The 25,173-nt window shown below is 34.7% G+C and overlaps 1 protein-coding gene across 1 annotated transcript in view; it reads left to right on the forward strand.

The window, feature by feature from the left end:
* ERBB4 (erb-b2 receptor tyrosine kinase 4) overlaps nucleotides 1-25,173 on the forward strand; it is a 1,103,571-nt gene that overhangs the window by 1,044,425 nt on the left and 33,973 nt on the right. Inside the window, exons 21-25 of the mRNA XM_029933912.1 lie at nucleotides 12,236-12,391; nucleotides 15,380-15,455; nucleotides 19,419-19,565; nucleotides 21,633-21,730; nucleotides 23,046-23,216. Coding sequence (XP_029789772.1) covers nucleotides 12,236-12,391; nucleotides 15,380-15,455; nucleotides 19,419-19,565; nucleotides 21,633-21,730; nucleotides 23,046-23,216 — 648 coding nt within the window. The remainder of the gene's footprint in view (nucleotides 1-12,235; nucleotides 12,392-15,379; nucleotides 15,456-19,418; nucleotides 19,566-21,632; nucleotides 21,731-23,045; nucleotides 23,217-25,173) is intronic.

Below are 25,173 nucleotides of genomic sequence, written 5' to 3' on the forward strand. Positions count from 1 at the left end.
AATTTTTTGAAGAACTTTCACACTGTTTAAACCCAAAGCTAGAGTCATCACAATCCCAGACTTTTAACCGGTGTTACAAAGCTATAATCATCAAAATAGTATGATATTGTCACAAAAACAGACACATAGGTCAATGGAATAGAATAGAGAACCCAAAAATGAACACACAAATATATGGCCAACTAATCTTTGACAAAGCAGGAAAGAGTATCCAGTGGAAAAAAGACAGTCTCTTCAGCAAATGGTGCTGGGAGAACTGGACAGCAACATGCAGAAGAATGAAACTGGACCACTTTGTTATGCCATACACAAAAATGAAATCAAAATGGATGAAAAGACCTAAAGGTGAGACAGAAAATCACAAGGAAACTTTATCCTGTTCAACTATATGTAGAGTGAATTGTATACACAAAAAACATTGTATGCATAGTAAGGTAGAAGGGTATCAAGACATTAAGGTTCTTGGTGGCTCAGTTGGTTAAGCCTTTGCCTCTTAATTTTGGCTCAGGTCATGATCTCACCATTAGTGAGTTTGAGCCCCACATCGGGCTCTGTGCTGATAGCTCCAAGCCTGCCCTGGATTCTCTGCCTTCCTCTCTTGCAGGCACTTTCTCTCTCTCAAAAATAAATAAACACTTTTTTAAAAAAGTATCAAGAAAAAATAAATAATACTTGGTCTTTTTGTATTCTTTTTAGTAGCCTGATCTAATGGAATATGCATACATATATGCAAATATAAGGTAGCCCCAATTTTCACATGTAATGCATTCATAAAAAGGGTAAAAGTAGAAATCTTAAATATGAACAATAGATCTACATATTATAGCTGGAATCCAATTATAGATAGCTTGAGAGTATCATAAAATATTTAATTTTTCTTTATCTTTATTTCTCATGTGTAGTGAAGTATTACAGCTTTCTTCATATTTTTTCCTCTTTTTTTCCCTCTTTTAAAAAATAACACAATTATTTAGCTTAAGTTCAATGAATATGTATACCGTAGTTCTTGAAGACATGCTAATTCCAACATCCTTAATGATTTCTCTATGTCTTAATTTTATTAATTTTATGAAAAAAATGTTTATATCATTTCTATTTTCCATCTATTTTCCTTAGAACATCAAACTGAAGGGTCATTCAGATAATTATATAAGGAAAGAAAAGTGTATAAGCACAAAGCAAAGTTTTGTTGAAATTAAACTGTTGTATGAATAATGGCAATACTAAGACATGTGGTTGTGGGTTGACAGATGATCTTATGTCTTCTAAGTATAAAAGTCTGAGAATGAGGAAATTATGTTATTCAAAAGCTAAAATTTTGAAAAATAAGAATCATCTCTAAATCAAGGTTCTACACAAATGGGGCAGTGGCAACAACTAACAATACTGAGTGCTTATTACGGACCAGGCACTGTTATAAGAATTTTACATGCACCAAACCCATTTAATTCTCATAACAAGCTTATGACAAATATGCTATTATTATCTTCACCTTGTGGGTGATGATACTGGCAAACTGAGAAGCTAACCAACATGGCTAAGGCATACAGACAGCTGCATAGAGACCGGTGGAGCTAATACTGGAAGCCTGGGAAATCTTGTTTGCGATCTGACACATGTACTGTACTCTCAGTCAGAGAAGAACGGGAATGGATTGAGAATGACTCTTTAGAGTGTGGTTTGTGTGATGGGTATTTGCAGCTTTTTTCTATGTGAAGTATTAACTGCATAAATCTGTGAGCTGGTGAGAAGAGCAAATGAAGAGGGCAGCTTTCACATTCGACTTTGTCAGTGTACATGAGCAGCACCTCAATCTTCCTACCTTGTAGAAAAACAGGTAGCATGTAGCACAAAAACAGTTTTCTGCAAGTGAAAATATTCACTATGCTATCTGTAATACATATGCAAGAAAGCTGGAAAATTGGCAGATATTTAATATCTTTGATAAAAGAGCAAAGGGATAATATGAAATTAATCACTAACAGTAAAAATTGCTTCCAATAATATTAAACATTTATTATTCTTTTTATTCTTCCTTTAGTTTTAATTGTTATAAGACTATGTGTTTTGTATGTTTATTATTATCTGGAATTCCTTTTCTCCTCACCAGGTGATTCAAAGGCAGTAGAAGGCATATGGATGAATAGCTGGTGCACAGAGGGGGAAATCAATCAACAGACTACTATTTGTTGATTGTCTAAAATGTGATGGGATTGGTAAATGTGAGAAGGATCAAATTGAGTTAAGTCATCGCAGCAGGAACACACTGTTTTCAGCTTCAGGCAGTTAAGGTTTCATAAGGGTTTAAAGCAAGAGTGAAAGGTGGTCAGATTAAAACTTTAATTTTTAAGATGTGAATAAGCCAAAACACAACTTTCTACTCCCATCCCTCACTTTGGGGTTTCTCTTAAAAATAATCTGATAGACTAGTCAGTTTAGTAAATGAGTGTTCAACTGGGAATCAGACGTATTCGAGTCTTTTTCTATTCTTCACCTGAAACTAAGATTGTGTAATGTGCAATCCAGTATTTCAAAAGCTTGAATGCAGAAGATGCAGCTAATTTATAAATTTATAAAAATGTATGTTATTTCTGCTTTGTAAACAAAGTAACCTTGTGTTAACCTTATGAAAAAAGTTATTTTACACAATGCTTTATAATCTCAGGGTTTAGTTTTAGAGACATGACAGAAGATAGGTAGGTAGGTAGGTAGATAGATGATAGATAGATAAATGATAGATAGATAGATAGATAGATAGGTAGATAGATAGATAAAATGGGACATTATAAGGTCATATAATAGAGTGATATAATTTCCTTGTGAGTGAAGGAAGGCTTTGTGGAGAAATGAGAGCTGATTTGTGATCTAAGAGTCTGAGATGGCCCCAAATCTGCATCTGAAGCATAGGAGAAGGAATGTAGCAGTATGTGGTGATGGGATATGCCAGGTCAAGAGAGAAAAAAGTGCAAAGACAAAAGAGCCAACAGAATTTTCAGGTTGGTTTGAGCCATGGAGTTCCAGCTGAGGAATTCCAAGAAAAGAAGCTAGAGTGACAGAGTTGCTTGGAGACGTTTTTCAGTTATAGGATAGAAGAAACAGTTGTATACGCACACGACAGCACATGTGCGCATGTGCACATGTATTGATGGGGAGTGGAAAATGAGGAAATGATGAAAAGCACATGGGGTCAAAGAGGAGGATTAAAAAGGGATGCATTGGTCTTCTCTTCTACCTCTTGGACTAAGTCTGAGCCTTTATGGAGTCAGGAGCTAAGTCATGGAAGAAGCTTTTAAGGGAACAGTCTGAGACTAGGGTCTCAGTCTCAAGACTATTCTCAAGAATAGAAATTAATGTGACTGGGGAACATTAGCACAGTATTCAGAAGTGCATAGAGCCCTTCGCTGAGGCAGTGCAGAGTACCACAAGGCTCCCACTCATTGTTTTGAATGATCATAAGCTGCAACTTCCCAAGCACCAAGAGACAGGAACCACTAGATGAACAGTAGTATTCACAGCAGCTCCAGCTGAAGTTCTAAGGAATGCAGAGCCCTGAGGAAAATAACCAAGGAAGTATTCACGAACATCAGTGAGGCTCACTGGGGAACGCCACGGATTATCTGGAAACAGCTTCTAAGGGACAAATAGCCTACAGGCAGGTTGGGCCAAGAAACAGTGAAGTTTGTGTTATGACTGTGACACCCCCAAACTATAAAACGGCAAAAACTCAGGTGACAACTTGCTGCCAGTTTAAATAGAGATAGACCATTCTTCTTTATAGTCATGTGATATCTGACATTCTTATGGTGATGTTGGGCTAGAAAATGAGCCAAGCCAAAAATCAGCCATTCTTTTCTCTTACTTCCTTATGCAGAGACTAGAGAGAGACAAAGCCCTAGCATTCTGTCAAAGGGAGAGTGCAAAGTTTGAAACAAAGGAAACACACCAAAATGGGCTTCCAAATCAACTGTAAGAGATTGAAATGAACACTGAAAGCTCAGGTTCCAGTCCTTCTGAGAATTTTAAGGAAGAAGGAACCTGAGCAAGAGGAGCATGGGGCAGAGGAGGCAGGGATGGAAAGTAGCTCGGTAACTTCCAGAAGGGAGTATGTGAGTTTGACATGTATTGGAGCAGCATTTGCGTAGATGGGCCAGGTCCACTGGGGTCCAAATAAATGAAGCAGAATGGAATTGAATGATACATTATATGTGGACACGAAATTGTCTCAAATCACATGAGAGGTTTTAGTGTTCTAGGAATGTCACATTTTTTTATGGGAAGACATTTATTTAAAAATATTCAGCAGCTATAAATAAATTCAATTGCTTGAACTCATAAATGAGTGAATCACACTTAAGAAAATAGTTACTGAAAATTTTTAGTTTTGTATGATGGCAGTTTGTTTGTGATAAGTACACCTCTTAACTTTGATAGTTTTCTTAAGAAGGAAAATTATACGGGGGCGCCTGGGTGGCTCAGTCGGTTAAGCCTCCGGCTTCGGCTCAGGTCAGATCTCACTTTGTGGGTTCGAGCCCCGTGTCAGGCTCTGTGCTGACAGCTAGCTCAGAGCCTGGAGCCTGCTTCCGGTTCTGTGTCTCCTTCTCTCTCTGCCCCTCCCCCTCTCATGCTTTGTCTCTCTCTGTATCAAAAATAAATAAAACATTAAAAAAAAAAAAGAAGGAAAATTATATGCACATGTTCCCACCCACTGAACTTTATGATTTTCAGTCAGTAGCATACGGCTCTGTGAAGCTAAAGAATATTAGGAAAGATTGGTTTATGCTCAATTATAACAAAGGTGTCAGACACTCAACCTCCTCCCTGTAGTGTCTGAATGTATTTGCACAATATGTATTCTCAGAGAAAGGCTCAGCTTTTATCTGTTAATCTAGAGGTTGCTGTATTAATAGTTTGCACAGTTCATTGATTTTTAATTAATTTCTAAAGAGGCACAGAGGATAGCTACTACAGCCCTCAGACATCTCCGTTCTCATTGCAATCCATGTCTTTATTGATCGGCTGCCTAAGGAGCAGAAATAATCCATTTTAAGTATACTTTTCTGAGAGAGTGTGGACACTGTACAATTCACTCCTGTCCTTGTAATCATATTGGCAAGAGGTCAGTGAAGAGGAAAAACTATAGTATGTTTAGGATTCTCTTGATCCAGGTAGATGAGGTTTTTTTTTTTTACCCATTATTTATTTGGAAAAAGTTGAGCTATGGTGAAATCACGACAGAGATCTCACCAATCCCAGGAGAAACCCCAGAACTGGAATAGTTCTTCATAGTTGTCCAGGGGGACTCTGTAACCGCCTCAGCCAATTGGTGGATATGGGCTGACTATGAGAAGGGGAAACCCCCAGCAAAGTGGCATTGGTGTCAGAGCAACCAAGGAGATGTAGCTGAGATGCGAGCTACCTGCAGCCAACACTCCAGAAGCTGACGGTATGAGTCCGTTGGTCCTGAAGAAGTTTCTGGGCACTACCCCACAGCACCTACTACGTGTGTGTGTGTGTGTGTGTGTGTGTGTGTGTGTGTGTGTGACACACATATACCCACTCAAATATATTATTGGGAATATTTGTGAAAAGTACATTTCAAATATCAACAAATATTGTTTTCATTGCACATTATAAAACTGATATAAATTTAGCCCTCAGTATTTCAGAATCTCCTTAAGAACTGTAACCTAAACACTTTTCTTAAAGATTATAGGTGCAATTGGAAGATGTAAGAATTAACTGACTATTGACTCCAAGCTAGTTTAGGACAGCCATGTGAAATCTGCTTTTCTTCCTCTGAGAAGAATAGTAGAGAACATTTCAGGACAAATAGAGTGAGAAACAAAAGTTACTTTACCTAACAGTGCTGAGTACTTTTTCTTTCTCAAATTGTACTTTCAATAAGAGGGTTGAATTTAGGGTTTTTATTTAGAAAACCTTAGAATGTTGAATCTTCTAGGTGTTTTACAAACATGAGCACATTGATTCCTGAAGACAATCTTCAGAGTAAATACAATTATTGTCCCCATTTGATGACTAAGCAAATTGAAACACACAAATAAATTGACCAAGGACCCAGAGCTAGTAAGAGCTAGGGTTTATTTCTAAAGTCTGTAATTTTAAACATTGGATGCATGAAACTGACTTTTATCAAGACATGTTCATGGCTTTCACAAAACATTTGAAGGAAGGCATCTACTCTACATCTTTCTTTACTATTCTCTGTGTCTTTTATTGTCCCACAATTTAATATTTTATATATAAATCTATTGTACAATTCCATCTATCATGGAATAAAAATTTAAAGCTAAAGGACACCTCAGAGATCATTTAGGCCAATCTGTCACTTTTATAGGAGAAGTGAAATGAGTATCTGAGATCAAAAACCTAGTGAGCAGCATGTCTGGGACTTCGGTCTCCAACATTCAGTTCTGTGTTCTTTCACCACTGCCATGAACGAGCTTTTGCTGGTTGAAAAGACTTCTCAGTTTATTTAATTATGAGCCCCCTTAGTTTCCCTTCATGTGCTATTTGGATAAAGTCAGTTACTTCATCCAAAAAGGCCCCTTTCTTCTCTTGAACATGCTCATATCTTTAGCCCTAACAGTAGAGAGCATTATAGTTGAATTCCCTCCCCCCCTCCAGCATAGAATTGCTCTTAGAAAAGAGGAGTGATTTTCATGTAAGGCTAGCTTTCCTGAAGCTTCCATGTGTTATTAAAAAAGCTTGAGGTTATTAGGATGAAAACAGAAAAAAAGTGTACTCTTGCTAACTCCAGAAACTAAAGCCTGTGAAAGCTGACTGCAGCTTGAAATTTTTAGCTCCACACATGTGTGTGATGAAAGTGGCACATGTTCTATATATGGGAAGCAAATATTTATTGTCAAAAATAGTCCGGTCTCTCTTGACTTGTGTTAACTTCCTGCAACTGGGCAGAATACATTTTCACATTGGATTAAGACATAACAATAATGCATTTTTGCTAGACAGTTGTGATTAAAATATCTTAAGATTGAAAAGAAGGTCATTGCTAGGTGTGCATCAATACTGTTGTATTTTAAAATTGTCAGTCACTGATATTTTCCATAGAGCAGTTTAGATGAGTCGATTTTAACCAGAGATTAAAAATTTCAACTCAATTGTAATAAAATTATCCTTGGATTTGGTATTAAAGTGCATTTCTGAAAGTCAGAATATAGTTTGACTTTCCCTAGCTAGTTTTATTTATTAAAGCACCTTTTAAGAGGTATAAACAGAACAGAAAATAAGTAAATACCCTTAAAAAACTCATAACAGCATATAGAGCAAGTATGAAAAATGGTGAAATACTGAAGGTATGGATAATGGTAAACTCTGAACAGTTTGAGTAAATAGACTCATAGCACCTGGATCTAGAAGTAGGCAAAATGCTCCTAAAACATGTCTAAGAAAACTCCCAACCATGCTGCTAAAAGACAGATACTCCGGTACAACATATATACTATTTTATTCATTCTTCCTGCAATGTTGAAAACTCTCCAGCCTGTCTTATTCATGACCTTTAACTTCACTAAGATCCTAATTCTGTGATGTATTGATGGAGGGCACCAAATCTCTTAGGAGATTCCCTAATTTTTCCTTCTCTTTATATGACAGCATCCTCAGGCGAATCATTACTAAAATAATACTTTGAACAGTGATTATTTGGAATTTGTATCCACACATTAATCATGATGGATTGGTTATGGGTATATATATATATCACCATTTGTAAACATTTATTGAACGCCTACTGTGATATATTAGTTGAGGTTCACAGATTTTCTGAAATAAGCAATTCAACTTAATGAGGGTAAGTTATTCTTGTTCACACTACGTCTGTTGATATCTATCTGTAGAACAGTAATAAAAGCTTGCGTGTTCTGCACTTACTATATGGCAGTTACGATTTAATCTCCTTACATATATTAACTCATTTTATCTTTACAACCATCTCTGGCACAGGTGCTATTATGACCATTTTAAAGATGAAGGTGAGGGCCAGGTTAATTAACTTGCCAAAGTCACACGGCTTCAACATGGCAGAGTTGGGGTTCAATCCATGTGATTGGCCACAGAATCTGCACTCAAACCAATTTCAACATCCTGCATATTCTGTGGTCAAAGCAAGAATTAAGTTTCCAATTTATATGATTCAAATTCCTGCTAAGTCAGAAAGGGTTCTATTATTTAGCTGAATTTTAAATAAAAATTCAAGTCAATCACTTGCATTATGCCCTGAAATTCACAGAAATTTCTTATAATATTTTCGTTCCAAAAGAATGAGGATCTTTTAAAGCTCTATGACTTCACTGTGTACATTAATTTCTACATGTCCACACAGCCCTGTGAGCCATCAAGAGAGGGGGAGGCTGAAAAGTTCAGATTCTAGGGGCGCCTGGGCGGCTCAGTCAGTTAAGTGTCCAGCTTCGCTCAGGTCATGATCTCATGGTTCGTGGGTTGGAGCCCCGCATTTGGCCCTGTGCTGACAGTTAGCTCAGAGTCTGGAGTCTGCATCAGATTCTGTATCTCCCTCTTTCTCTGACTCTCCCCTGCTTGCGCAGTCTCTCTCTGTCTCTCAAAAATAAAAATAAAAATAAACAAAAACAAAAACATAAAAAAGTGCAGACTTTAGAACTCCACAGGAATCAAACCCCAGTTCTGTCACTCAGTAGATGACTTGGAGAAGTAACTTGACCTCTCTGAGACTTGTTTTTGGGATGAAAACAGTATGCATCTCAGAGGATTAGTTAACCTATAAATGTAGAAGCCTTTAATGTCTGCCATGTTCTGAGTATTCAGTCAATGTTAGCTGTCCTTATTGTCAGTGTTCGTATTCCCATAAGATACTCTACCTACATAGATATGCAAGGACATGGGAGTTGCTACGAGGCAGAGTAAGTTTCTTTTCAACCGATGCAGCATCCCTCTGTGATAATGAATGGCCCTTCTTTTTAATTATCTTCATACTTCAAAGGACTTCATCCAGTTTATTTTTGTCACTGTTATTTCTAATAACTGCCTCCTTAATTGCATCACACTCTGATTTAAGGAGTGATTTTATTTTGAAGAAATCTAGCAGAGAATGTGATTCTAATGAGATTGTCTGGTAAGAAAATCCTATCTTAATAATTGCAGTGTGGAGAAACCTATCATGAGCAATCCCATAGATGATTCAACACTGTAATTCAGGTGTGAAAGCAGAACTAAGGTAGCCATCATAATTAATGATCTAAAGATGTGTATTAGTACAATGATGTTGCATAGTTACAAAGCAACCATACAGATGTATTTTGATGATTTGGTAATGATATAAATGCTTCTGTTTTTATCTTTTAGTCATGGTCAGGTAGGTGAGGGAAACTATACAGAAATTACCATCTGGTTGCCTGAACCGAGTTCTCATTATTTTGAAGAAAACACTTTGTTATAGACAAATAGAATTGAAGTTCAGGATAGTCTATCACCTGCTAAGACTTGGCATATAGAATATCAAAGAACATTTGGAGTTTCTGAAGTTTTGCTTGTAACATGGATGTGTCACGAGGGTCTTAAGTTTCTTGGTGGTTATTAGTTCCCTATTGGTATATGATATATCACTATTCCTGCACATGCTGAAGAAATATTTGCATTAGGATAATATTTAGTTAAAGGAACTATTATCCACGTAAATTACAAAAGTCAGAAAACAGAATCGTTCGTAATGTACTCTCCTCTTCATTATTCAATTAGCAAGATGGTTACTTTATTGTGTCAGTGTAACTTGGAATTGTTCTCTCCCCGAATTTTCTTCTGGACTAGTTTAGTTGAAAATTCAGATGCTCATACATGAGGAACTAGATGAGTATTGTAAATGAACACGTGGGTAGTAATAGTGAGTGGTGGGATCCTGGCAAACTAGAGGCGCCCTCAATGGAGTCCTGCCAGTAATCAGCTAAAGAGGATGTTGTAAGTTGCCCAGTGTGACAAATATGTATTATGTAAAATGGACATACCTCGTAGACTGCCTATCTGCAAACTTTATCTCTCATCCTTTTCCATCACATCACTTTTCTTCTGCATTGTGGCAGTGGCTCCTGACTTCTGCTGTATTTGTGTCCAATCCTTCGTCTATACATCAGGTGGTTTTTTCAAGACTCTAATGACCATTGTTGTCACTCTCCTTTTTCAAACAATCTCTGCATCACCACACTGAAATGCAGATTTTCTATCATGACACATAAGAGACCCTTTTTGAATCAAACCTCTTCTTTGTCAGCCTCACCACTCACCACTCTCCCTACTTTATACATAAATATTTAGAAATACAGAATTACCTACCTTTGTCCCAGTATACCATGGTATCGATGCCCCCACGTGTTTTCTCTCTAACTGCAATTTTCTCCTCACTTGCTCAACTGGTGGACATCATTCAAACTTTACTTAGGCCTCAGGCTCTCTGCACACTTTCTAGGATATACAATAAATGGTCCTCAAAACACAGTTCTCTTTGAATGACTTACATGCATCATACTGATCCATTCAAGTCTGTGTTCCACGTGTCCCCCTTTATTAATAGCTCTGTTCTCCTGCAATGAACAGATCTCCTCTGACTCTTTTTTTTGTTTCCCTGATATCTAGCACAGTGCCTGAAACATAGTGTATATTCTGTCATTGTGTGTGGATCTGAATATTAACTTGTGGCCAACACACTTACCATATTCTGATATGAAAGTGATAGGAAAGAGAATGATGAACGTTTTCATGGAAATGTCTTTTAAGGGCAAATAATTAACAATACTTTGTCTCCAAGACAATAGATCTAATTTTGATCCCTTAAGTCATATAAGAGCTTTATGTTTCCAGATTCACCTTATTCTAGGAATTTCTAACTGTTGAGTAAGGAGGACAAAACCTTATAAATCTCAGTTGTGGACTGATTTCAGAAAACACAAATACATTGCTGACCAGTTGGACCATATCAGGCAGTACGTCCACTGGTTGTGTTTAATGGGCATAGATAGTGTAGTCTTTGGCTCATGATGCTGTTTGAAGCAATCTTCTCTTTACACTACACTGGGTATATGGCTCTTTTTTTCTTTTTTTTTTTTTTAAGCTGTGTGATTTATTTGTCTGTTTTCCGCAGTTTTCGTTTTGATATCAGAAACCGTTAATCCTTCAAAGTCCTGCAATTGTGATATTAACTACCAACAGTTTTGATTTGCAATTGCCATGAGAGTATGCTTTCACCATTTTATAATAATCTGACTTGTTTTCAAATGACAACTTTTGTTTTTTTTTACCGATACAGAATTTCCTCTAACACTTCAATAAAAATATGTTCACTCTAATCTAGGCCTCTAAGTTTACATCTTGAGATTTACATTAACCTTTAGTTAAGGCTAGTGTTTAATGACTCTTAGTTTACTTACTGGTAAAGTAAAATTAATATTTATTGTTTTTATTAATTTTTGAGATACTACATATCCCTAAATGAATATATGTGGATATGTGTGGATATATGTAAATTGTTGGCAATCAGTAATAAATTTTATGTTTAATGACTATGTTTTTTGAAGAAAACATTAAAGGCTACTATAAGGGTCGTTATAAACAATGTAATTTCACTTGTGGGTCCTTCTAATGACTACTACTGCCATTGAAGCCGTTTTTAAAAATTATAGGCTTTTAATGCCTCTATGGTATAATTCATTTTTTGCTTAATTAGTAAGAATAATATAATTTTTCAGCTTTGATAGAAAGTATGATGGCGATTTTGGTGCCATTAAACCTGCATATGAAAAAAAATTTAAATTATGGATGGATGTATTTGTTTGGAGCAGGTATGTAAGGGAGCATGACATGAAGGAAGAATTATTGAGAAGAAAACAACTAGAAACGTGTGGGTCTGTTGGCTTATCTACTGAGACCCACACACACCTCACTAATGAAAGTGTTTGCAAAAGAGTATAAAATCTCTGGGGAAAAATGATCTAACATTTAGTTCATATACAGGTAATTCATTCTTTACAGGACGTTAGGGGGAAAAGGCCAAAAGCTACTTGTGGTTTGCTTTCTTATCCCTTTATTAGGCTTTTTCCTAATTTTGAAAAATATTCCAGGATTCTGGCTTCACTTAGAGATATCAAGCATTTGCAGCTGAAGGCTAAGAAACTGCTTTTTAGACAATAGGAAAGCCTAGGCATCAACTATCTTTTTGGAACTCGGTGTTTTTCAGGGAATGATGTACCTGGAAGAAAGACGGCTTGTTCATCGGGATTTGGCAGCTCGAAATGTCTTAGTGAAATCTCCAAACCATGTGAAAATCACAGATTTTGGACTAGCCAGACTCTTAGAAGGAGATGAAAAAGAGTATAATGCTGATGGAGGAAAGGTGAGTATCTTTTTAGAGCAATATTGCTTGAAAATATAGTATGATATCTTTTTATCTCCTTATATGTTATAAGAAGCCAATAAGCTTGAGGTTAAGAGATTATAAAATCTCAACTCTACCATTTGTCTTCTCTCCCACCCAGGGTCAAATGTATGTAGATGAACCTACTTTCATTTCTCAAAAGTAGCCAAAATAAGACAATTTGTCTCTAGTGGTCCTTATGTCATGTCCAGTGTTGGGAAGTAGAGGATCCTTAGGAAATCTAGAAATTACACTTAAAGGTCATAGACATTGTTTCATTGACCCTAAGAATGTAGGACTGACTACTACAGAGAGACACAACTATTCTTTCATAGACTAGGGAGAAGCCTGGCGACTACCAAGAACCTTAATTTATTGCAAAGTTCATCATCCTATTTAACTTTTAATCCTCCTATACCAGATACAACAAAATCCTCTTAATCTGGTTGTGTTTTTTTAAGCTTTTATCATAGAATATGATTGACCAATTTATTAATTTTTTTTATTCTTTCCACCAGAATGTAGCCTGCTATATCCTGGGAATCTTAACAGTGCCATTGCCTCCTCTACTTTTCTGACTTCCTAGCCTCAGGCCTTGCCTGACAACTGTTTTCTTGCCGTATGATCTCAGCTCATGCCTTAGTTCCAGCTCTTGTTTTCCTCATAAACCTGCTGCTTAGATTGCTGTCCTTGGCTAAACAGTGAGGATATCTCTTCTCCATCTGGAGGTCCCTCTAGCCTTAATATGGGAAAACTTAGATCAGGAGAGGTCAAATGAAATATGCAAATGCAACCTTAACATATGTATAAAGTAATGCTAACAAAAAAGTTATTAATATATCATATAAATGTTTATCATATGCCTTATTTATCATGAGCCATTCAAATATATATTATAAATATTTTTAATTATAGCCCTTCAAATGTTTAGCATTGATTTTATGTACCATGTAGTATGATTTTTATATAACTTTATCTGATCTCTTATATAACTATATATCTTCAAATCTTATCACAAGACAAAAGAAAACAAAATTTGAAAAAACCCTTCAGTTTTGTAGCATTTCCTGACCTTTCCTTGATTTTATTAGACTGTTTTGCCTGTTTACTACCAAATTGCAGCAGTTTGAGACCACAGCTTTGAAATTCATGACAGGATTGCACAGTACAAGTCTATAAATCACATGACTTGACTTGTCTTAAGAACATACAGCTGTAGGATTTGTCTAAAGCAAGATTCATTATAGCTTTAAATGCCTAGTAACCATTAAGTCTTTATCAAGCCACCTGTGATTTAAACTTACTTCTTTAACACAATGTCCATAGTCCATAAAGTCAGCTAACTCCTTGCCCACAGGGAAATTACTTTCAATGTGTCTTCTGTTCCCTTTCACTGAATGCCATGATTCTGTCATAGAGTTACCTTGATGTCACCTTGGTGAGCAGCGAACCTCATGATTTCCAAGGCCTATTTAGTTTTAAGCTTTCAACTGCAAAGTAGAAGTGTTTATCTTTATTCTGTAGAACCTAATTATATTTCCAGCTATATAATGCTGCCCTTCCTACGTGAAACTTACTCTGCTGACCCATCATCAGCAGGGTAAGTAAGTTGTTTCTCCTGTAGTGGTGACAGATTTGTACTGATTCTCTCATATCCTTTTATAGAATTTCTATTTTGAAAAGGCTACATATTTTCAATATTGGCTAACCAAGACAAGGGAGATCATTTGTAGCTGGAGAACAACACAAGCCTAACTTTGGAAATTATTATTGTAGGTGTTTTAAGTGACCAAATTATATGAGAGGAAAAACGGAAAGGACAAGTGTAGAAACAGTCTATTGTACTGGTGGTCAGAAATTTTCTGAGGGTAAGACGGGATAACTGAAAATGTAAGAAGTCTCATTTTGGGGGCAAAAATGTAATAGACCATATTTTTAGAAGCACATTTCTTAGATGTTTAGAATAGTATTGTGAGTCATAATAACTAGTAACTGAATTAATTGCTAAATATTAAGAACTATAGAAAGTGATACTTATTTTAATATTTTACTTATCATTGTTTAGGAAACTTTTGAAATTAATATGTCTTTAGGTTATTTCACTTTAAAATTTTATAAATTTCAATTCATTGTTCCCTGTATTAAAAAATAGCATTTATTATTATGGTCTACTGGTAGAATGCAAACTGGTGCAGCAACTCTGGAAAGCAGTATGGAGGGTCCTCAAAATATTAAAAATAGAACTACCTTATGACCCAGCAATTGCACTACTAGATATTTATCCAAGGGATACAGGTGTGCTGTTTCAAAGGGGCCCACCCCAATGTTTATAGCAGCACCATCAACAATAGCCAAAGTATAAAAAGAGCCCACATGTCCATTGATGGATGAATAGATAAAGATGTGTATATATATATACATATATATATGAGTATTACTTGGCAATCAAAAAGAATGAGATCTTGCCATTTACAACTATGTGCATGAAACTGGAGGGTATTATCCTAAGCAAAATTAGTTAGAGAGGGACAAATATCATATGACTTCACTCATATGAGGAATTTAAGATACAAAACAGATGAACATAAGGGAGGGGAAGCAAAAATTTTTTATAAAAACCGGGAGGGGAACAAAATATAAAAGACTCTTAAATATAGAGAACAAACAGAGGGTTGATGGAGGGGTTACGGGAGGGGGGATGGACTAAATGGATAAAGTGCACTAAGGAATCTACTCCTGAAATCATTGCTGCACCATTTGTTAACTAACTTGTATGTAAATCAAACAATAAATAAATAAAAAAATAAAAAATGACATTTGTTATTATTATATTTATATTTTCTATACATAAAATCAACAAATACAACTGAGGCAAACCAGAAATTCATATTTTAAGCAATGACTATAGAAATGACTTTTTATACAACTATAAAATGTTACCTTTTCGTTTCTCTTTTTTTTTCTCAGATGCCAATTAAATGGATGGCTCTGGAGTGCATACACTACAGGAAGTTCACCCATCAGAGTGATGTTTGGAGTTATGGTAAATAAATCTTCCTTGTGAACTAAGGGTTTTAAGACAAAATTAAATATATTAGGTTCGTGTAAAATATCTTAAACCAATTTATTTTATTGTGTTGGAAATACCTACTTACAAGCCTTGTTTCTTAAGGGAATTAACTCTTTGCTCTTAAATTTAAAAACTCTAAATAATATTGTTATCTACCTTTTTTCATTATTCCTTGGTTCTCTGTAATGCAATATATTAATATCTCAGTTGAGTTGTCTACCATAACCTTTGGTTTGGTAGCAAATTTTCTGATCATTTTGACAGGGGAAAAAAAACAGTCAACTTTAGGAACAATGTCATAGAACCTCATGGCCTTAATTTTCAAAAACTCTTTGAAAACAGATGAAAAATAGAAGAATTTCTGTTCTATAATAAGAAAAAGTTATTGTAACAAAGAACAATCACTGAAAGCAGTAAGGTGAGGGCACTAAATGTGAGGGGAGAGATAAGAGAAGATTGCTAATCGCAGCTTTGATTTTAATTTACAAACTACTTTGGAATAAACAGACATTTTAGAGAGTGAGTAATATGAACTGGGAAAGAGTGATTTTTTAAGCCTAGAACTCTCATTTAATTGCATTTAATTTAATTGTTGAAATGAGATACTTAGCATTTGTCTCTTCACAACTTAAGTCCACCCAGGTATTAATGAGAATGAATTAACACCTTTTCTAAGTTTAAATAAAATCGGTATCTCTTACAAATTAAAAGCATAATGCTCATTTAAGTAAAAAGCGGGTGGTGAGTCTTGAAAGCATAGTTTATTCACATTTATACTTAGGTTTATCTTTGTTATTGTTTTTTAGGCAAAATATTTAAGCTATTCAATCACTAAATAACTTATACCTCTTATCTAGAAAAGCACAAATTATCTTTAAAACAAACTTAAGAGACTCCTGGGTGGCTCAGTTGGTGTTTGTCTGACTTCGGTTCAGGTTATAATCTTGTGGTTCATGGGTTCGAGCCCTGTGTTGGGTTATGTACTGACAGCTCAGAGCCTGGAGCCTGCTTCAGATTCCATTGTCTCACTCTCTCTCTGCCCCTCCCCCATTGGCTCGTGACTGTGTGTGCGCTCTCTCTCCCTCTCTCTCTCTGTCTCATCTTTTTCTCAAAAATAAATATTTTAAAAATAAAATTAGATAAAATAAAAATTTAAGACACTTCTTTAAAGTGTTTTTTCCCTTCTACATGTATGCTATAGGTTTAAAATTTCCATGAACACCTCCTGTGTTCTACTCAGCGTAGAAGTAGAAAATATGGTGTGTTTGAGATTTAGATAAGTATGGGGAAATGCTTGAAAAATTTAGTTGTTGAACTAAAAGGACTAAATAGAAACATCTATTGTATATATTATAAGGTACAAATTAGCATATATATTATATAATATAGATAAATCCATAGATTATATCTTATATGATAGATTTATATATTACATATATATTTTGATATATGATGTATATAGCATGTACTATTTTCTTTTTCTTTCCCCTTTTTTCCTATGTATATTTCCCTGAATTAAATGTAGGAATCTACTGCAGGCAAATTTTAAATGGCCTCTAAAATAAGTAGGCAGGCAGATAGATGACAGAATGATAGATAGATTGATAAGTAGTACTCATCTTTGAAATATAGCTCAGGTGAGGCTCCTGGGTGGCCTAGTTGGTTAAGCTTCCCACTTCAGCCCAGGTCATGATCTCGTGGTTTGTAGGCTTCAAACCCATGTCTGGCTCTTGTGCTGTCAGCTTGGAGCCTGGAGGCTGCCTCAGATTCTGTGTCCCTCTCTCTGCCCCTCCCCCCTCATGTTCTGTCTCTTTCTCTCAAAAATTAATAAACATTAAAACAACAACAAAAAAAGAAAGAAATATAGCTCAGATCATCAACCCATATCTGTAAGGCATTTTAGGATTTTTATGATATATAACAGTTGATTGCAAAATGTATCCAGACAGAGAGAAACATAGTATTGTATACATTGCACCTTTGTAGAAAATTGGCACTGGGTGCATCTTTATTTTTAGAAAAATAAATATTATTCGGCTATGGCTTATGTCTTTGAATGATAGTATTGTGTGTTTTGAGAATGTTTCTAATTCAGTTTTCCTGGAATTGTCCTTCTGGGTGAAGCCATCTCGGTTTAACCCTGTCTTTCACTCCTAGAAAGACATAATTGGATTATTATTGGCAGAAGTGAGGGTTTTGATGTTCCTGCTTTTGTTTTTGTACTCATGTTTCTTTATTATATTTTCTATTATTTTGATTTTTAATTGCTTTTCATTTTCTTATAAGTTCTGATAGAGATATAAGAGCATCTATTCTGCCTTTTATAACTGCATACATAAGTTGATAAAATGTCCTCACTGAATACATATTCTATAAATATGTATTTATACTGACTGAATAGAAATGGACAGCCACCCACTTCCTGTTCCAGTCTGCCTCATGGACACTGAATCATAATGATTGGTTCTAGGAAGTCACTCTTTAATATGCAAAATTAAGTAGGGTTTTAAAAAATTAGGTTTATTTATTTGTTTATTTTGAGAGAGAGAGGGAGGGGGAAGGGCAGAGAGAGAGAGAAACCCAAGCAGGCTTCACGCTGACAGCATGAAGAACTACATGGGGCTTAATCTCACAAACCCATGAAATCATGATTTGAGCCAAAACCAAGAGTCAGATGTTCAACTGACTAAGCCACCCAGGTGCCTCATAAGTAGGATTTAATAAAGATCAAACAGTTAAATTGTGTCACTAATTACATTTTTACATTATACCTAACAATCATAAGATATAAATATTAAGAACAAATCAAGTGATTGTTAATGATATTATTATAAAGGATAATTTGCAAATCACATATACTTTTATATTTTAAGCTTTGTACTTTTATTATTAGTCAGTGATAACTGTTATGAGCTAAAAATGACTTCAGTCTGAATATATAATTCCTTACAGATGTAAGTGGAAAAATAACTATAGTCCTAATTAATGGATTTTATATTAAGCCATATTTTGCATATTATATGCACCAATTAAAATTTACTTGGTGGGACTCTTATGCACAGATAGCTATTTATGAACTTACAATCCTTATCCTTAAGAAATGATAAATTCTTAATTGTGTAATTATTAGATCATAAAGAAAAGGTCTGTAAGGCATATAGTATTGTTCAAATGAGAATCATTTTCACCAAAGCTAGCTATTTACATGTTAATATTTACAGTATTTGCTTTTACAGAATGAATCACTGTTCTAGTGATTCAAGAAAGTGATTTCATTAACTAAGAAATCAACTATTATTGATTCCTTTCAATTTTGTGATGCCTCATTCTCATGTATTATGTTATATATGGATCATTCCTCTCTCAGGCTCTCACAGGTATTAGACAAATAAATCTGTGTGGTTTTCTCCACTTGTTCTCTTTGTGTAAGTTAAAGAGAGAGCCATGATTATTTACCGTAATCATAAATTATTCATTCTGGCACCACCGCTTAGCCTATAGGGCTTTTAATAGCAAAGAGGTTAATCTCAAAATTAGTAAACATCAGATTTTGCCCACAATAATATTTACTTAATACTGGATATACATATTTATAGTAAATTGTTAGGCTCTAATGTGGTATAGTGAAAATTAACGTGAGTCATCAAACATTAGCATTATTTAAAAGTAGTAATGGGTAAAGGATTCTATATCCTGATACCCAGTCTGACTTGTCTCTGCTACTCATTAAAAATTTCAAAACAATAATAAGATAATTGAATTCCCCACAAAGATTTTTTCATTGGGCTTCTGCTAATGAATGTAGAAATCTGAAGAGCCTTTTTTAGTCTATTTTTGATTGCCTTCTAGGGAGCTTTCTTTCGTCACTGGCATACTGCTGGTTTACTCAAAGTGTGTTGTTAAAGTGCTGATGTAAATATTTGATCTCCAATTTAGGAGTTACCATATGGGAACTGATGACCTTTGGAGGAAAACCCTATGATGGAATTCCAACGAGAGAAATCCCGGATTTATTAGAGAAAGGAGAACGTTTGCCCCAGCCTCCTATCTGCACTATTGATGTGTACATGGTCATGGTCAAATGTAAGATTGCAAAATAATTTTATCATCAGCATCATCACTCTTAGTAAAGCAATAGTATGATTCATCTACCTGCATAGTATTTTTGTAAATTAAAAAAATATAAAAGTTCAAAAATAATTATGAAAAGATCATGTAAAGACCTGCGTTTTTGTGATTATTATGAATAGAAATATCATGCTTCCATGTTACAAAGTCAAAATTATATGACTCTTACTGTTTTGATTCATTTCACTTTGATTTTTATAATTTCCATGACAATCACATTGTCTTTCATAAAGAGATGTAATTAGTCACAATAATGTTAATAATCTTTATAGGAAAATAGCAGTCTAAATAAATGATCTGGATATAAAGAAAGAAAGCTTGAATCAGATAGTTAAAAAAAAGGAATTAAATGGAACTAGGTTTACCAGTTTTAGTCAACAGGAAATTAGCAGGGTAGAATGGAAAGTAGGAAGACATGAGCCTATAGTGAAATAAAATGATTATAAATGTTTACTTTCTTTTCAATTTGATCATTTGTTTACATCAAATGCTCTAACTTTTTTTTCCTCCTTTCTATGCCTCAGACACATATGTATTATCAATGTGTTTTGGCAGCCTAGGCTCTTAATTTAAATAGAATTAAGGGAGTCTCTGGAGTTTCCTAGTTAATTTAAGTGAGATTAACATTCAGCAATCTTTCTTGTGTAATCTGGGGTTTTCCCCTTTTGATTTACACAGGGTTAGCAAAGAAACAAACTGGTGAAGGTGAATAAGCATCTTATTAATAAGAGACTTTGGACCCAGGTCTACTCAGATTTATATTCATGACATGTGTGATACATTCTGACAGTGAGGAAGGAAATAAAAATGTGCTTTCCAGTTCAGGTCAGAATGCCCTTTTCTCTAAGCATAGTTCTATTTACTCAATATTTAGTTGGAAAGAAACGGATACCTCCCGGTGAAGTTAACCTTTTTCAGTTCGAATCATTCCAGAAACACCTATTTTCTCATTAGCATCTTTGTATTGACAGCATTTTTCTGTGTGTGTGCAAATGGATGCACACAGCACAGCTTTGTTAGGAGAGACAAAAATTCAGGTGATATTAATGATACATGAAACGACACCCAAAGACTTCCCAGAACAAGGATAAAAATTGAATTCACAGAAAAAAAGAAGCATACTTTATAGCTTTATTGGATCAAACATCTTCAGTAGTCATCTATGGAAAAAAAAAACCTTAAAAACGTGTACATTATTACATAATTTGATCTCATAACCAGCATAAGAAACAAGTGAGAGATTTCATTTTGATACTGTGATGAAACAATGAAAAATCAAGAACAGAATTTGCCTAACAGGGAGTTTTACCTTGCTTTTATGAGTTTTAATACCCAAGAAAAGGGTCTTTTGGCAAGAAAACCAAGGAAATCTTGGTGCTTGTATTCTTGTGACCTCATCAGCTAAAGAGAGTCTGGGGAGATAGGCCAACTTTATCTAGACCCCCAGATAAATAATAATACATACCTTGAAAATTGCTGCTAGTATTTCTATGCTGCAAAGGTTAGTACTTAGATAAGCTAATGGCTAGTGCTGAACAAACATTAACAATCACTTTGCATTGGTTTTTTTCCCACCAGGAAAAAAAAATAGCATGAGAAGGTTGCTTTCTATTCCTTTCCCCACCCCCTCTGTGCTGGTGGTGCAACTAAAATTTGTACAAAATAATAAACTATATCCCAATTACCTCCTCTATAGCCATCCAAGAAGTTCAAAAAAAGAAAAGAAAGCATTCTCTCCATACTTAAGGAAAAAAGGATAGAAGACTCTATAAGTTTCTATAGTTAGCCTAGGTTATGTTTTCTAAGAAGAAAAACTAATGTTAAATTAGATCAATGGAATAATTATTCCAAATTATATTACGATTACTTATGAATATCAATAAACTGCTTGAGATAGAGGGCTTTCTTTTTTTTTAATATTTTTTTTAATATTTGAAAATAGCCTATGTTTTCATGAAATTTACACTCTACTTATTCCTAATTATGGATACAGTGACTCTCTTATTGTGTGTGAATTTCTAGGCTGGATGATTGATGCAGACAGTAGACCTAAATTTAAAGAACTGGCTGCTGAATTTTCTAGAATGGCTCGAGACCCTCAAAGGTATCTGGTTATTCAGGTTAGTACTTATCTGGACTTCGGAGCTGTGTAAATCACTGTTCATCAGTCGATTAACTATGCAAAGTATCATGTGAAAGGACTTATGGAAAAGAGCTTTTTACTTGATGTCAGAATCCCTTCTAGGAATCTTCCCTTAGTATTCAAGTGCCTCTGCTATTAAACACCCAGGTAATTATGATTATCCACATACATAAAAAGTCCTTATCCTCATACAAGCCTTCTAGCACTCTGCTTTTTATTAACATTATGTGGTAAGTCATGTCCAGTATTAAAATCTTCCCTTTTCAGAATAAAAGAAAGATGAATTTTTGTTTTAATCTTGTCCATGGTTGAAGACAGTGAGTTAAAAGTGTCAGTATATTGCATTTAATTTCCTAAAATATATTTATAAATATATTTTGTTTTCTTAGGGGAGATATACAGTGTTCAAGCAATAAGTCAGATGCAGTGAATTGATGTACATATGAATCAAATAACAGTCCAAAAAAATCATTTTACATTAAACACTAGAAAATCTGGATTGGATAGTTTAAATATTATAATATATTTCTCTATGACTATTTTTACCTAAATCATAAACGAGTGAACCTTGGCTTACACTGAATTAACTTTCCTCAATAAGACAAGGTAGCATTTATCTTCCTGTCAATAGTCTGACATGAAGACAAAAGCCACGTTTTAGAAGCTAATAGCTTCAAGTCATTTTTCCCCAAATTAACTTGCATACACAATTTGTTTACAAATTTCACATAATTTTGAAAAATAACAAAATCATATTTAAGAAACACAGGAGGCAGAAAAATAGGGTTTTGGTGGCTCTCCCACCCTCGTTGATATTGTTTGCCACTCGTGCTGTGATTTTGAAAGCTATCACTTTAACACTGGAACCTATGTGTCCTGATAGCTCTACCCTCTCAAACCAACCCAATACTATACAGTAAAGATTGAGAAGTCAATTGCTCTTTATTACTTACTCTTAAAGTCACAGCTCAAACACCTTGGCAATGGTGCCTGTTATTCTCAGGTCTGACATAGATTATGACTCCCTCAAAAGAGACATAGCATACTGCTTTAATCATCTCTAGTGGCATCCATCACATTCTGTTAAATGTATTTAGCTTACCGTGTCATATCTAAGTATGTTACATGCTCCTTTGTGACTGGTAAATGTGTTAAAGAACTATTTTTTTAAACGAGTGCATGAGTTTTCAATCACTTGTTTTGATATTATATAAATTTGCTGCCAAGTCCATATATTTAAGATGAAAAGAAGAATCTTCATTTGTTCGTTTGTCTGATGGGCAAACTTTTAGGGTGATGATCGCATGAAGCTTCCCAGTCCAAATGACAGCAAGTTCTTTCAGAATCTCTTGGATGAAGAGGACCTGGAAGATATGATGGACGCTGAGGAATACCTGGTCCCTCAGGCTTTCAACATCCCACCCCCCATCTATACTTCCAGAGCAAGAATCGACTCAAATAGGGTAAGAAATGATTATATACCACCTCCCATATTATTTCTGAGAAACAATTTGTAATATAAGTACTAGAATTACAAACTAATTATACAGCTCAATTCAGCGGGATTCCTAGATTAAAAGCATACTATACCAGGAAAAGATAAGCCATCTATAGTTCATTTTGAAACACAAGCATGGGTAATACAATATATACTCTGAAGTATCTTTAAGATTTCAAAAAGAAGAATACTGTCTTTGTCTTATGTTAGTCAAATCTTCATTTTAAAACATTGACAACCAATTCAACTAATAAAAAAGAACTGTTTATATAAATGAAAATTCTTAACATGATAGGCTCTTTAAAAAAGAGGATAGGACTTATTAGTCAAGAGGTGATACAAGTACAACCTCTCACTCAAGAGACTTTAAATATTTTCTGTCACTTCAAAGTAGAAATAGAAAACTGCAATACTTTGAAGGATATCAATCATTTTTGGAGGACTACTGTATCCTTTCTAAGATGTAGATTTAGGTTTTGAAAGAAGCTTCTGAAAAGAATTTGCATTTACTTTTAAATATTAAGCACACTCTATATGAGTATCATTCTTTTTCTGAAAACTGTCAACCCATGTGTTCATTCGTTTGTTTTTTTTTAAAAAATATTCAATATTCACTCAACATGTTGAGTACTTCTGCATGTAAGGCACAATTAGACACTTGAGATTCAAGGAATTTTGACATAATCCCTGGCTTCAAGAAGTGTACACCCTCCTTCATTTAAGAGCATTATCATAGCTGTGGAACAAACAGCATCCTATTTGTCTTGACCATAAACATAAAAAACCTTTCAACTTGCTGTTCATTTTCTAACATGAAGTTATTTGCTTTATTTCAGATCCACAGCAATAATAACATAACACTCACCTGGTGTTTATTCTATGTCAACACATGTATATTAAGACTCTTAATCCTTACAACAATATCATTCGTTTCTATTATCATTGTCTCCATCTTACAAATAAAGAAACTTGTCACAGTTAAATGATTTGACTGGTGTGCTACAGTTAGCCAGGGGGAGAGTAGGATTCTAATGTAAGCAGGATGCCTCCACTACATATACTGTTGCTTCAAAGTTATTGGAATATGTTATTTTCATGATATGGTTGCTTTTATTGACATCAACCTCAATGGTTGAGATACATGTAGTTTGAGAAATTTGCTGGGTGATGATGAAATGCATCCTCCAACCTTCCCCATAGCTTTTGCTCATTTGCCCCCTTTATAAGAGCTGATGTAGAAGGCGGCAAATAAATACCTCAATTTTTCTTTTCTATGAAAAATATGTCAATGCATCCCAATGGGGAGAAACAACAAAAAGTTTTACAAATTAAATCAATAGTCATTGAACATCAGTCTTGTTTATGGGAAGGAGCAAAATTTGTAAGGTATATTAACAAAGCAACTTTTCCCCCTCTATATACTTAGCAACATGGCCAAATTATAACTTTGGTATTTATAATTTTATATGGCAAGTTTATTACTTTTCTTAAAATAGAGACATTATACAGAAGAGAGTTTTCCTTCCTTAACATGAAATGCTATAGGGCCAAGAGCTTGAATCTTTTTCTTTTCATAAGGCTTCTCAGATTTCAACTTTCTGATCATTTTAATTTATGCTCGATGCAAGGAATTCTTAATAAAGGTTTGAATTAACTTAATGAAATTAGTGGGACAAAGTAGAAGCCACATGAGGAATTATTTGGCCTTCAGTTATCATTTCTTATTCCACATTATTATTTAAACAATGTTATCTGTAGATTTCTTTTTAGTTTTTCGGGCTTGTTAAGGGAATTGTGCTTTAAATACCATCTTATTTTCAGGCACTTAAAAGCCTATTAATCATCTGTGTTTTCCTCTTTAAAATAAAATCTGGTTTTACATAACTTCCATGGTAATTTCTAATTTGTGCAAATGCTATTTT

This window comes from Suricata suricatta, chromosome 3 (assembly GCF_006229205.1).
Source record: "Suricata suricatta isolate VVHF042 chromosome 3, meerkat_22Aug2017_6uvM2_HiC, whole genome shotgun sequence".
Classification (NCBI taxonomy): Eukaryota; Metazoa; Chordata; class Mammalia; order Carnivora; family Herpestidae; genus Suricata; species Suricata suricatta.